This window comes from Plectropomus leopardus, chromosome 8 (assembly GCF_026936395.1).
Source record: "Plectropomus leopardus strain MGB_pleo_1.0 chromosome 8, ASM2693639v1, whole genome shotgun sequence".
NCBI classification, from domain to species: Eukaryota; Metazoa; Chordata; class Actinopteri; order Perciformes; family Serranidae; genus Plectropomus; species Plectropomus leopardus.
In genome coordinates, this window is record NC_142183.1 from 25,016,370 (window position 1) to 25,030,568 (window position 14,199).

The window sequence follows — 14,199 nt, forward strand, 5'->3', positions numbered from 1 at the left end:
ATCACCAGAGCACCTGTAACAGAAAGGAGCCAAGCATTGATCCCTTATCCTCTACCAATTTAATTTCTAGCTGGTAATGAAATCAAATAGGTACACTTAATTTGTCCAATCAACTTTATTTAGCCCAATTAATCACAAATTGAATTGATGCACTACAGGTTTAATTAGCAATGTTTTGCTCAACATAATCAATTCTCATTTAAGCCTCAGGAAGGAACAACAGCTCCATTGTTTGATCTGTCCTTAACAACATGTTTTCCCAAAAAAAGGCAGCAGCAGCTCCTTGGCGTTCCGTCATGCTGTATTTCTGTGTTTGTTTCAGTGTGTATAAAGCGTCGAGACCGAGCGGAACGGGACCAATCAATAAAACTTAAAATGCCAAGAACCTTTTATTTGATCTTTCTCTCCTAAGACTGAGCAAACGGCTGTGTCTGAGCCATACAAGATAAGCTCGTGTTTCACACAGCGAGGTGAATAAGCGGGGCTGACACATCGGACGCTAAGCTCTGTCTTTTTTATCTGAATAATGACACAGAGGTTCGTTTCCCAGACATTTTTTTTTTTTTGACCAACACTCTTCTTTGTTGTGTTCTCTCGACGCAGAGGGAAGGCTGTGTGCACTATAAAAATCCAATTGACTTAAAATAGCAGAGTGTTCTCAGTGCTTGTGTGCACTGCCAAAGCAGCAACATGTTTATAACCATCACAGAATGCTTCACTAGGCAGACAGAAGATACGAGGAAGTAATGGACTCTGACCTTTCTCAAGGTGAAAAGGGTGTTTTGGGCTTCTTGTCTCACCTCCCTCCCACCCTGAAAACACTCACTCAACACAGTCTCCCTTTGTGCCAAGAGTTTACACTGTTCTGTTTTTTTTTTTAATGTCATGTGTGCTCTACATAACAGTTAAGGCCCCAGACATTTGGAGAACAGAAAAAGGCCATTAAATCAAACAAGCATCTTTGGGTACCGCGGGGATCAGGTCCCACTCAACATCAAATATACAGCTGGCTGGGGCCACTGCTTTGTTGTCATTGATTGGGTTTGATCGTAAAGGTTCTGCTCCTAAAATGGAAAAGGTCACTTCCGACTTAACTGTGAAAAGTCTATATAGGATTTACTATATGGGATTTAGGGCCAATTTCAACATCAAATAAAGAGGAATGAGGCTTATGCTGTTAAGCTTCAAATGAAAATTGCCTCAGATGCTGTATTTGATGGCAGTTTCAGCAGCTAGACAGTGTTCTTATACCTTTTATCATTTTTTTACTTAGTGCTCCAACACAGCATATCGGGATGTGGCAATATAACACACAATAAAACTTGACATTGACGGAGTTACAAGAGGCGGTAGAGCTATAAAATACCAACTGAAAAGGTTTTCCTAAGACTCTGTTATTGTAGAGAAAATGAGAGACTGTCCGTTTTGATGTGTGCACATCGCTTGATTTAATAGAAAAGAAAAATGTCTCATTGTTCCCTCACTGTTATTTTTGTCTCCCTCTCTCTCTGCAGACACATGAGTTTCTTTGCATCCAAAGCGAGCCCAACCTCTGTGATCCTGGACCTGTGGGAGGCACAACATTTCCACAGCGGTAACATCAACCAGCTGGCCACGGTCATGGCTGACATTGGCAAACAAGAAGCCATGATATTCCTGGTCTCTGATGGCGAGTGCTAACCCAGAAACGGGGGAAGAGACTGGTGCGGAGGAAAAAAGAAGTACAGAACACAACAACAAAAACACACAAAAACAACAATTACAGCAGCAGGAGTCGAACAGCAGATCTGTCCCCACGTCCCTCTTCTTCACTTTAGAAGTTAGAAAAGGGTTTCTGTAGGATCGGGTCCCTAAATCCCATGGAACACAGTAAAAATCCTTAAACGTAAGACCAAATGAGAGTTGGGGTGTGTGGGGAAATGTATTAATGAACTCGGTAAAGAAAATACCCTTTATTTTCCATCAAGTTTAATTAGCCCACACCCCACTTTAAAGATAGCATTAAATTAACTTCATGCCTTTTATATAAACAGGCCATCTGTGGCTAATGAGCAATATGCAAACGTAATGCTATTATTGATGGCCAATATTGCAAATTAAATCATTTTTGAGCTTGGATTCAGAACTAGATATTGAATAAAAGAGACAAAAGGTGCCAGCCATTTCAGGTTCACGATAACAGGCGACATATGCAATTGGCAGATTCGTTACATGACATCATCTTTCATCAAGGTCATCAGGGTCTGTGAACGTCTCCTCCCGAGCCCAGTGATACCCTATAGGTGCACGTCTCATATGTGTCGTTATCTGTTTCCTAAAACACAGACAGACAGCTTGTAGCACATCCTGGACTTGCAGGTTTTTAAAATAGATTGTATGTCAGAGGCCCAAAAACCGATCTCATCTTGTTTGTGTTTTAGCTCAGCTGGTATCACTACTGTGAATGTAACATCTTGACATCTTGATTCAGCGAGACGCTTCGCAGCTTCCCTGCTTCCCTGCTTCTAAATCAATATATGTGGGGTTTGGGTTCTTTGAACTTTTTTTGAAGGAGGAGTGAGTAATATCTTCACTAAAGTCATATTTCAGAAGCCATTTCTATTCAAAGCCTGTGATTTTGATCCGTGCAGTTTATTTCACGTCTGGTATTACCCCCAATCATTCATTGTGCCGTTTTTCTGTTTCAAATTCCACCGCTAATGAAGGAGCCATAGGGCCGAAAGGCGTTTCAGCTGCATATATGTGAACACTGAATGTCGTCAAAACTCATTTCTGAAATGACATTTTCCCCCTGATTACATTAATTCTGTAGCAGAGCATAAAAGCATGGCCAAAAGGGATATTATCCCCTATGAATAATGCAGAACACTCTCCCCACTGAAAAAATAAATAAATCTGACAACAAATTCTTCAAAATCTTCACCAGATAACTGGCAATGAAAGGCTAGTTGTGCAGCTTTGTTTTTATAATTCATAAAGCAATGTTGGTGGGAATTCTATATGTGCCGTGTGGCAAACAGTATTTCCACATCAAAGAAACGCCTGTCTCTCAGAGAAAGTTAAGAGCTGCTTATTCATAATGTCACGTCTCTGCTCACAAAAGATGCTTTGAAAGGATTTTTAGTTGTTGTTATTTCCAGCCAGGATGGCAAAAATGATCCAGCAGAAACAGACCATAAAATGCAACTACGCATTTGCTTGTTATATTTTGCTACTTTGCATTAATTTATAGTTATTATAGATTTTTAAATCAATGGATTTGTCTGGTCTGGCAACATAAGTACACAGAGTATCTTTAAAGTCCACTGTTTCAGTAATTATGCTTTGGAAAAAGGTGTTAGCAATCCCAGATTAGCCATAGTTCTCTCTCCGTCTGCCTCAGGGTTGCATGTGAAGTTGTCTGTTAAAGTTCTAAAGAGAGCCCTTTTCATTAAATCCCTTCAAACAGCTAGCACAGCCCATCCTACCAGCTCCCGTGGCTTCAACCTTTAACACTAACTGGAGCCTCTTTTATGATTGTCAGATATTTGGAATGTATATTTACGTTTCCTTGTTGTAGGGAAAAAATGTCTCCTTTTTTAAGAAGTTGTTTTCGTGCGGCATCTCGGCACCCGTTAGCTCTTTTTCATCCTCTTAAACACGCCTCCTCTTGACCAACAAGTTTTTACAAGCCCCTGTACAATTTGATGCAGAGATGCCATAAAATAAAACTTTACCCTTTTTTATTAACTTAAAAAAAAACTGGGATCAAGCCCCCTTTCGGACAAAAAATGGCGATATCACCTTAATCAAATCTTTTCATGTTGAAATGGATCATTGTCACATCTAATATGTAAATACTTTTTCTATACCAGCCGTGTGCTGTCACTTTGCATACTGTATATCAGCAGAATTGGTAACCAAAGTTTTATGAATATCAGTTGAGGCCACTACATCCTCATATTGTATCCATGGAATATTGTTTTAGCATCATTTTTACTTGCAGCTAGTATAGAATAAGTGTCTCTTCTAAACTTCGGACTTAAAAAGTCCTAATCATTTCTTTATCTCATTTCTTCGCTTTTGTCTTTGAGGCAAGTTGATGCTGTTTGTTCAAGCGGTAATATGTGTCAGTTCATCACTTTGTAAAGAAATGTAAATTATATTTTAATATAAAGCCAAAAAAAGACACTTAACTGGCGCAGCATTTGTCAAGTCTAAACCGTGACGTGTTTGCCTATATACTGTTCTTTGGCGATCTAGCAGTGAAGACTTTTTGCAGTGTTAAGGGTTTAGAGACTGTTTTACAGGAAGTTTCTATACATATTTTGTTTGTCCTTACTCTGCATATGTCTACCTGATTATTTCTATAACTGTAAGCATTTAAATACAAGGTGGAAATAGTCACTAATGCTTAGTGAATCATTACACTGGGACTGTGTGGAGGCTAATTGGAGAAGGGGGACATCAGTTCTTGGACACTGACAAGCCAGTGTTGACACAGCACGTTTAGATGAGCCATGGCAGTTGTACAGTCAGACTGTGTGTGTGAAATTTTATCACCCCCGTCATTGTCTTGATGTGTTGTCTAAGCACATTTCAGTAATGTAATTCACCAGCCGCCAGGATGCTCAGCATCTATCTTCACATCTAACTTGTCCAACAAATCTAACAAATCTGCAATTACTGCGTGTGTGATGAATACAGTTCCCTTCATGACAAAGTCTGGGCCTGATAGTTGTGTAAGACTCTTGTCGGTATCACACACACACACACACACACACACACACACACACACACACACACACACACACACACACGCTTCATTCAAGGGTTTATAGGTTTATCCCTGAGTTATGGGGGAAAATTGTTACATCTCACAACCGTACTCTTAAGTGTCACGCATTACTATTCAGTGTCAAGGATGTGTGCATGCGTGTGTGTGTTTGTGTGTGTTTGTGTGCGTGTGTGTGTGTGTGTGTGTGTGTGTGTGTGCGTGTGTGTGTGTGTGTGTGAGAGAGACAGAGAGAGTAAGACAGGGTGTGTGCGTACCTCCCTGTCACTCTGACTGAATGGTTTTCTTTTGAACCAAGAACAATAGACTTCTGTACTTGTGAATGGTTTTTCTATTTAGTTCCTTGATTCAATGTTCCTTGCCTTTCTGCAAGTCAAAAATGCTGTATTTATTACATGCCACAGCGCTTATGCAATTGTATAATCCTTTTGGGTTTTTTTGTGGGTTTTTTGTTTTTGTTTAGTTTTTTTCAACCTTTTGTGTTCCTTATCGTCAATGTAAATTGTTGTCAAAACTTTTGTGGCAATGGAAAAACTTCTGCTAAAGGAGATTTTCCGTACTTTTTGGACAATGATATGGATTTGTGGGTAGAATTTTGGAAATTCGTTTCTAAGTGCTTTCAAGTATTTACTTGGCCTTATGTATATATATCTATCTATGACATTTCAGAAAGGTATGTATAGTAATTCAACCTGAAATTGTTGTAAATAAATTATATATTGTTAAATCAAGGACTGGATTTTTCACTTGAGACATTAGCTGATTTGCTTACTAATTTAATCCTAAAGGACCATTTATGTGCCACTCAATGTTAATAGGCCACTGGTTTGTTTTCTCATCACTCTGACCAGATTTTTCAAAATGTCAAAGTATTCAGAGTCAAAGTTTAAAAATTAGTATTTTGCTCATTATGTTTAACATTTGGATCGAAACAAAACAAAAAACAACTTCATTCAGATAAACCCTTAGCAACGATGTTATTGCTGGTGCCCCGGTCACAAAAACTGGATCATTTGCGGTAAATTACTTTTTTTTCTGTAGCACTTATTGTACCCACAAAAAACAGACTAAAAGAATAAAATAAAATAGACCAAAAACATAAGTCCTTTGTGCTCTTGTTGGGGAGCAGGTGTTGGTGAGAGCAAAGACAGCCAAAACATCAGTCAGTAGAAACTCTTACAGATGGGTTCACCACAAAACAACACCTCCGCCCAGTATTTTGCCCCAGCGCTTGGCATTACTAGATTATTTTATTTGAAATGTCCAACAGCTATAAAAACAACACTTACAGGCCCATTCTGAAGCAATATAAATACAAACTCAATCATGACTTGAAAGTACTCTAAGGAATGATTACTATATCATAGTAACATGAGGCACGAAATCAATTATGAAATTTTCATTACATTAAAATGTCCAATAAAAGATGATTAATTCAAAAGACTTAACTCCTTACTTTGGGAGCAAAACATTTTAAAACAAGAATAGCAACTCCTTTCTGTCACCCTCATTTAACTATTAAAACTGGATCGATTGAGGATTATTGTCCGACTCAGAATTACAGTTATTAACTACTTTACTTCTCACTTTGGCTCCGGCAAATCAGAGCTCATGCTGCAGTTAGTGCTTCTGTGGAGAGGTGCAGGGGTCCAGTCAAGCAGAAATGGGACACCCCCTTTATGCTTGACTGGACCCCCATTACGTTAATAGGCACTGCAGTGACAATCAGTGAGTGGGCCAGGGTCCTAAATTGGGCCACCACTTCTCCACACTTAGTTCAGCAGTAGTGGCAGATCATTACAGCAATATGTGAGATTATTAAAGGCTAAATGACTCCTTCAACTTGAAAGATACTGACTTGATCTTACTTCAGACTGAACAAGGATGAGATCAGTAGAGTCGTGAGAATTCTTCTCTAACTGCTACAATTAAATCTAGATGAACTGCAGCTGCACTTTTTAATGTCTGATCTAAAAAAAAAATGATTTCAAAGTCAAAAAGTTAGTGATGACATGAAACAATTCCTTGACTACTTCCAGTTATACAACACAGCATTTGGTATTACAGGCAATAACATGTGAACTGACCTATTAGCACAGGAAAGTAACAGAATGAGAGACTAACATTAAATGGGCAGTCCACCCCAAATCAAAATATCTTTCCTCTTACCTGAAGTGCTGTTTATCAGTCTACATTGTTTTAGTGTGACTTGCAGATTGTTGGAAATATCGGCTATAGAGACGTATGAAATGTACTTTCATTACATTGGAGAGAGGGCCCCCAGCTTGTGGTGCTCAAAGCACCAAAAATATTACGGATGCACCAATGAGTTGGCTGGACATCAGTATTTGCCGATATTCACCTTGTTGACTGCCATGTGCCTGTCAGCAGTTAAGATGATTCACTGTTTTTCTGTTGTGTCTCATCAATTTTGCACAGGCTACAAACCTAGCAGCCACAAACTTCAATCAATGAGGAGGTACATTACAATACAGTGACTGTTTGGCAAATGGGCTCTGTGATCTCACTGTTGTGTGATGACATGGCTAGTAGCAGCAAACGTCCCGGCATGCTGGAGATAATTGAAAAAAGAGATTTTGGTGGCGGCGGTGGCCGTGAAGCCCGTCGGTGAATGAAATCATTCTGATTGACTGTTCAGCTCAGTGCAAGAGAAGAGAAACGGAAGAGACAAATGTAAACAAACAGCTAAGCTAAAGGGACAGCAGTCGGGACAAACTTGCTACATGAGGTGATTGTTTTTTTTTAAACCAATTGAGCTCTTAACTGCAACGTTTCCTGATGGATTGTGTTGTTGTTCACTGGCGCACAGTAAATAGGCTTTGTTCTGCTAACTAGCTTATTGTGGTCTTTCGGTTTCCCGTTTTCAATGACTGTTACAGAAGACCGCCGTCTGCTGGAATAGAGGCGTATCTCCTGGGTGAAGAACATAGATGCTGGCTGGCTGTCGGTTTGGTGTGTTCCTGTGCAACTTTTTGGCCGAGACACGGCACTGTGAGGGCAATGCAGAAGGGGGCTTTCGTCACCATTTGATCTCTGATGTCGTCACCATTTGATCTCTGATGTCTGGCCAGGCATCTCTATGGCCAACATCTTGATCTCTCGTCAACTCACACTAAAACAATTTACACTAATAGCAAAACAGGTGAGGAAAAATATTTACTAAATATGTAGATTTTGGGGTGAACTGTGCCTTTAGGCCACAAATACATAAACAAAATCTGTTGGATAGAAAAAGGAAGACTGAGTGTAACTAGGTGTGTGGTTGGCAAAGAGAGGAGATGTAAAGTGTGTACAAGTGTGCCGGAGGGCGGAGTGGGGTAAAGAGGAGGGAGAGAGAGAAGTGTTACTTCCTCTGAAGATGAAGCTCGCTCTCTCACACTGGAGCAAAGGCATGGCCTTTGCACAGGGGCTTATCCTTCTTCGAGTAGAACGTCTTCCCCTCCAGGTTGATTTGGCAGAGCTTTAAAGATGAAAGGAGACAGACAGACAGAGAGAGACAGATTGAGAAACCAGGGCAGACTAGATATCAGACCCCAACATTGCCAATGTAGGTTTACACTGTCTTCTACTGGCCACAGCAGCCACACAGTATTTACCTGACTGCGTTTACTTTCAGCATTCTTCACAGAATGACATAGACATTGAGAGAAGTGACAGACTGCAGGTGACGGGGCAAAAGAGAAAGACGAACGGGAAAGCTTGATGTCCAGAGATGGAGACTGATTATTTTTTTTTTCTTCAGGTGGCATTGTGCTTGGACAGCTAGAAGAGATGGGGCAAAGAGAGCCCCACAGGGAGCCGTATCAATCAAAATGACTTACAGCACAGACGAAGCACGTATCGTGCCAGCTGTAGCCCAAGGCCTCCAGAAAGCGATCCCCTGCATCAATCTTAAAGTCACAGCCATGGCATTTGGTGCCAAACATCTTCTCATAGTCTGGAAGAGAGAAAAGGTGAAAGAAGTAAAGGGTGGTGAGTGGTAGAGATATGCGAGATAACCATCAGAATAAAATAATATAACCAATTCAAAAGAGCTTTTATGATCCTCCAGATCAGGTCAAGCATCCTCAACGGCCTCCACAATCATCATATATAAACATCACTTCACCTTCATAGGATGCTGTGGAGGGTGTGAAATAGGTTTCCACTTCTCTTTCATCTTTTTTAAAAAACTGGAGGCTTTCACTCTTGAAGAGAAGTAAAATCCCACTACACACGCACACACACACATTTGAGGACTTTAATGATGGCGATAAAGATGGATGAAGCTGTTCTGAAGCCAAAAGTTGGCTCTTCTCCTCATTGGGCATTTGATACTTTGCCGTTTGTGTAACTTTGTCCACCCACTGTACATTAGTGCCTTTCCAGAGTGTAAGGGAGGGATTAGGATGAGGGGAAATTGCTCCAGATACTTAACTGGATTTGCTAGTCTCTTTCATCACAAGGACTCTGGGGAAAGTGTCAGGTTATAATGCTGCTACTCAAGAGTGAACGGGTGAGAGCTGCTGCACAATCCCTGAAAGATGCTGAGGCAGCAGAATGTTTATCAGAGCTAAAGGCATTATTCAGAGTATGAGTACTCAGGTTCTGGCTTCCCCTCTGATAAAACCGCAAGCAACATCCTGGTGGTGAGCAAGAGGCACGACGCCCCACTAAATCATTTACAGCATAATAGAAGACCACACACCATTCATAAAATTCAGTGGATAAATGTACGAAGTAAACTGGAGCTAAATAGATTACAGCAGATAAAAACATCACACATTATGATTGACTGTGGCACACATCTAGAGATTCATGATGTAGGCCCACGCGAAACCCTGCAGCAATGATAAAACAATGCTGTTTTATAAATGTCTTCATGAAATTAGAATAACCACCATGTGGTTGTAAGCGTCTTCACACCAGTGACACCAATTACAAATTACAATTTTCATCCATGTGCCAGAAGGAAGAGCTGGGTCCAATCCTGATTAAGGGTTAGACAATTTAAAGTCCAACAACCAATACAAGGATAACTGGCCCTGGAAAAAAGGTCCTAGTGTAGACAGTGTAGGTGGCGTAGTGGATCAAAGTCAAATATGTTGTTCAAAAAAGCATAACAAGGTCATAATGAAGTAAGTTGTCGAAAATAACAAACAAGTCATAGTACAGTATGTGTCCAAAATAGCATAAAAAGGTCATACTTATGTTGTCAAAATATCATGAAAAAGTCATAATTAAATACTAACAACATCATAATATAGCATGTCCAAAAAACGAAATATGAAGCATGGCTAGAAAAGTGAAAGTATGACATGCCCAAAAAACAGCTGAAAACTACCCAAAAGCATGCCAAAACAGGTCATATCATTGACTGTTACAATAATGATAAAAAACAACATATTATTGCATGTTGAAAAAACAAACAAAGAGGCAATACCATAGTATGACTAAAAATATCAAAATATGACATGTCCCAAAAACAGCTGAAATAAGCATGAGAAAGTTGAAAAAGACACTATATGGAATACTATAAAAATGTCAAAATATGACATGTCCCAAAAACAATTGAAAACAATTCAAAACATCAAATAAAAAATGACGTACATACACACATCATGGCATAGAATGATGCAAAAACAGCCAAAACACTGTAATATTGCATGTTGAAAAAAAGTCAAGGCTATAGTAAGGCAAAAATGTCAAAACATGACATGTCCCCAAAACAGTTAAAAACACCTCAAAACAGCATAAAATACTGTGCCAAGATCTGCCATAGCAGAGAATGGTGCAAAAATGGCCAAATACCTCATAATACTGCATGTTGAAAACATGACCTAAAAGTCAAGGCTATAGTAAGGCAAAAATGTCAAAATATTACATGTCCCAAAAACAGCTGAAAACACCTCAAAACAGTATAAAATAGCGTGCGAAAACATGCCATAGCATAGAATGGTGCAAAAACAGCCAAAAACACTGTAATATTGCATGTTGAAAAAATGACCAAAAAGGCAAGGCTATACAAAGGCAAAAATGTCAAAATATGACATGTCCCAAAAACAGCTGAAAACGCCTCAAAATAGCATAAAATACTGTGCCAAGACATGCCATAGCATAGAATGGTGCAAAAACGGCAAAGAACATCATAATAATGCATGTTGAAAAAATGACCAAAAAGGCAAGGCTATAGTAAGGCAAAAATGTCAAAAAATGACATGTCCCAAAAACAGCTGAAAACACCCCAAAACAGCAGAAAATACTGTGCCAAAACACACCATAGCATAGAATGGTGCAAAAATGGCCAAAAAACTCATAATAATGCATGTTGAAAAAATGACCAAAAAGGCAAGGCTATAGTAAGGCAAAAACGTAAAAATATGACATGTCCCAAAAACAGCTGAAAACACCTCAAAACAGCATAAAATACTGTGTCAAGACATGCCATAGCATAGAATGGTGCAAAAACGGCCAAAAAACTCATAATACTGCATGTTGAAAACATGACCTAAAAGTCAAGGCTATAGTAAGGCAAAAATGTCAAAATATTACATGTCCCAAAAACAGCTGAAAACACCTCAAAACAGCATAAAATAGCGTGCGAAAACATGCCATAGCATAGAATGGTGCAAAAACAGCCAAAAACACTGTAATATTGCATGTTGAAAAAATGACCAAAAAGGCAAGGCTATACAAAGGCAAAAATGTCAAAATATGACATGTCCCAAAAACAGCTGAAAACACCCCAAAACAGCAGAAAATACTGTGCCAAAACACACCATAGCATAGAATGGTGCAAAAACGGCCAAAAAACTCATAATAATGCATGTTGAAAAAATGACCAAAAAGGCAAGGCTATAGTAAGGCAAAAATGTCAAAATATGACATGTCCCAAAAACAGCTGAAAACACACCAAAACAGCAGAAAATACTGTGTCAAGACATGCCATAGCATAGAATGGTGCAAAAATGGCCAAAAAATTCATAATAATGCATGTTGAAAAAATTGACCAAAAAAGCAAGGCTATAGTAAGGTAAAAATGTCAAAAAATGACATGTCCCAAAAACACTTCAAAACACTTCAAAACAGCATAAAATGACATGTATAGCTACGTCATAACATAGAATGGTGCAAAAACAGCCAAAAACATCATAATAATGCATGTTTAAAAAAATGACCAAAAAGGCAAGGCTATAGTAAGGCAAAAATGTCAAAATATGACATGTCCCAAAAACAGCTGAAAACACATCAAAACAGCAGAAAATACCGTGCCAAAACACGCCATAGCATAGAATGGTGCAAAAATGGCCAAAAAACTCATAATAATGCATGTTGAAAAAATGACCAAAAAGGCAAGGCTATAGTAAGGCAAAAACGTAAAAATATGACATGTCCCAAAAACAGCTGATAACACCTCAAAACAGGATAAAATACTGTGTCAAGACATGCCATAGCATAAAATGGTGCAAAAATGTCAAAAAAAACATCATAAGAATGCCTATTGAAAAAATGACCAAAAAGGCAAGGCTATAGTAAGGCAAAAATGTCAAAAAATGACATGTCCCAAAAACACTTCAAAACACTTCAAAACAGCATAAAATGACATGTATAGCTACGTCATAACATAGAATGGTGCAAAAACAATAAAAACACTGTAATATTGCATGTTGAAAAATGACCAAAAAGGCAAGGCTATATTAAGGCAAAAATGTCAAAATATGACATGTCCCAAAAACAGCTGAAAACACCTCAAAACAGCTTAACATACTGTGCCAAGACATGCCATAGCATAGAATGGTGCAAAAATGGCCAAAAAACTCATAATAATGCATGTTGAAAAAATGACCAAAAAGGCAAGGCTATAGTAAGGCAAAAATGTCAAAATATGACATGTCCCAAAAACAGCTGAAAACACCTCAAAACAGCATAAAATACTGTGTCAAGACATGCCATAGCATAGAATGGTGCAAAAACGGCCAAAAAACTCATAATAATGCATGTTGAAAAAAATGACCAAAAAGGCAAGGCTATAGTAAGGCAAAAATGTCAAAAAATGACATGGCCCAAAAACACTTCAAAACACTTCAAAACAGCATAAAATGACATGTATAGCTACGTCATAACATAGAATGGTGCAAAAACAGCCAAAAACACTGTAATATTGCATGTTGAAAAAATGACCAAAAAGGCAAGGCTATATTAAGGCAAAAATGTCAAAATATGACATGTCCCAAAAACAGCTGAAAACACCTCAAAACAGCTTAACATACTGTGCCAAGACATGACATAGCATGGAGTGGTGCAAAAACGGCCAAAAAACTCATAATAATGCATGTTGAAAAAATAACCAAAAAGGCAAGGCTATAGTAAGGCAAAAATGTCAAAATATTACATGGCCCAAAAACAGCTGGAAACACCTCAAAACAGCAGAAAATAGCGTGCCAAAACACACCATAGCATAGAATGGTGCAAAAATGGCCAAATAACTCATAATACTGCATGTTGACAAAATGACCGAAAAGTCAAGGCTATAGTAAGGCAAAAATGTCAAAAAATGACATGTCCCAAAAACACTTCAAAACACTTCAAAACAGCATAAAATGACACGAGAAGCTACAAATAACATAGAATGGTGCAAAAACAGCCAAAAACACTGTAATATTGCATATTGAAAAAATGACCAAAAAGGCAAGGCTATAGTAAGGCAAAAATGTCAAAACATGACATGTCCCAAAAACAGCTGAAAACACCTCAAAACAGCATAAAAAAGCGTGCCAAAACACACCATAGCATAGAATGGTGCAAAAACGGCCAAAAAACTCATAATAATGCATGTTGAAAAAATGACCAAAAAAGCAAGGCTATAGTAAGGCAAAAATGTCAAAATATTACATGTCCCAAAAACAGCTGAAAACACCTCAAAACAGCAGAAAATACTGTGCCAAAACACACCATAGCATAGAATGGTGCAAAAATGGCCAAATAACTCATAATACTGCATGTTGACAAAATGACCGAAAAGTCAAGGCTATAGTAAGGCAAAAATGTCAAAATATGACATGTCCCAAAAACAGCTGAAAACACCTCAAAACAGCAGAAAATACTGTGCCAAAACACACGATAGCATAGAATGGTGCAAAAACGGCCAAAAAACTCATAATAATGCATGTTGAAAAAATGACCAAAAAGGAAAGGCTATAGTAAGGTTAAAAATGTCAACATATGACCTGTCCCAAAAACAGCTGGAAACACATTAAAACAGCATAAAATATTGTGCCAAAACACACCATAGCATAGAATGGTGCAAAAATGTCCAAAAACACCATAAAATTGCATGTTGAAAAAATGTCCAAAAAGGCAAGGCTATAGTAAGGCAAAAATGTCAAAATATGACATGTCCCAAAAACACTTCAAAACACTTCAAA

The 14,199-nt window shown here is 38.5% G+C and overlaps 2 protein-coding genes across 6 annotated transcripts in view; one reads left to right on the plus strand and one right to left on the minus strand.

Moving 5' to 3' along the window:
* Positions 1 to 5,501, plus strand: part of unc5a (unc-5 netrin receptor A) — a 308,725-nt gene extending 303,224 nt beyond the window's left edge. For all 4 annotated transcript variants that reach the window (XM_088081238.1, XM_088081237.1, XM_088081239.1 and 1 more), the window contains one exon: positions 1,515 to 5,501. In XM_088081238.1, coding sequence (XP_087937364.1) covers positions 1,515 to 1,680 — 166 coding nt within the window. In that variant the 3' untranslated portion in view covers positions 1,681 to 5,501. The remainder of the gene's footprint in view (positions 1 to 1,514) is intronic.
* Positions 5,502 to 5,984: 483 nt separating this feature from the next.
* pdlim7 (PDZ and LIM domain 7) overlaps positions 5,985 to 14,199 on the minus strand; it is a 58,783-nt gene continuing 50,568 nt past the window's right edge. For both annotated transcript variants that reach the window (XM_088081240.1, XM_088081241.1), the window contains exons 10-11: positions 8,617 to 8,732; positions 5,985 to 8,255 (exon numbers count right to left, since the gene is read on the minus strand). In XM_088081240.1, coding sequence (XP_087937366.1) covers positions 8,169 to 8,255; positions 8,617 to 8,732 — 203 coding nt within the window. In that variant the 3' untranslated portion in view covers positions 5,985 to 8,168. The remainder of the gene's footprint in view (positions 8,256 to 8,616; positions 8,733 to 14,199) is intronic.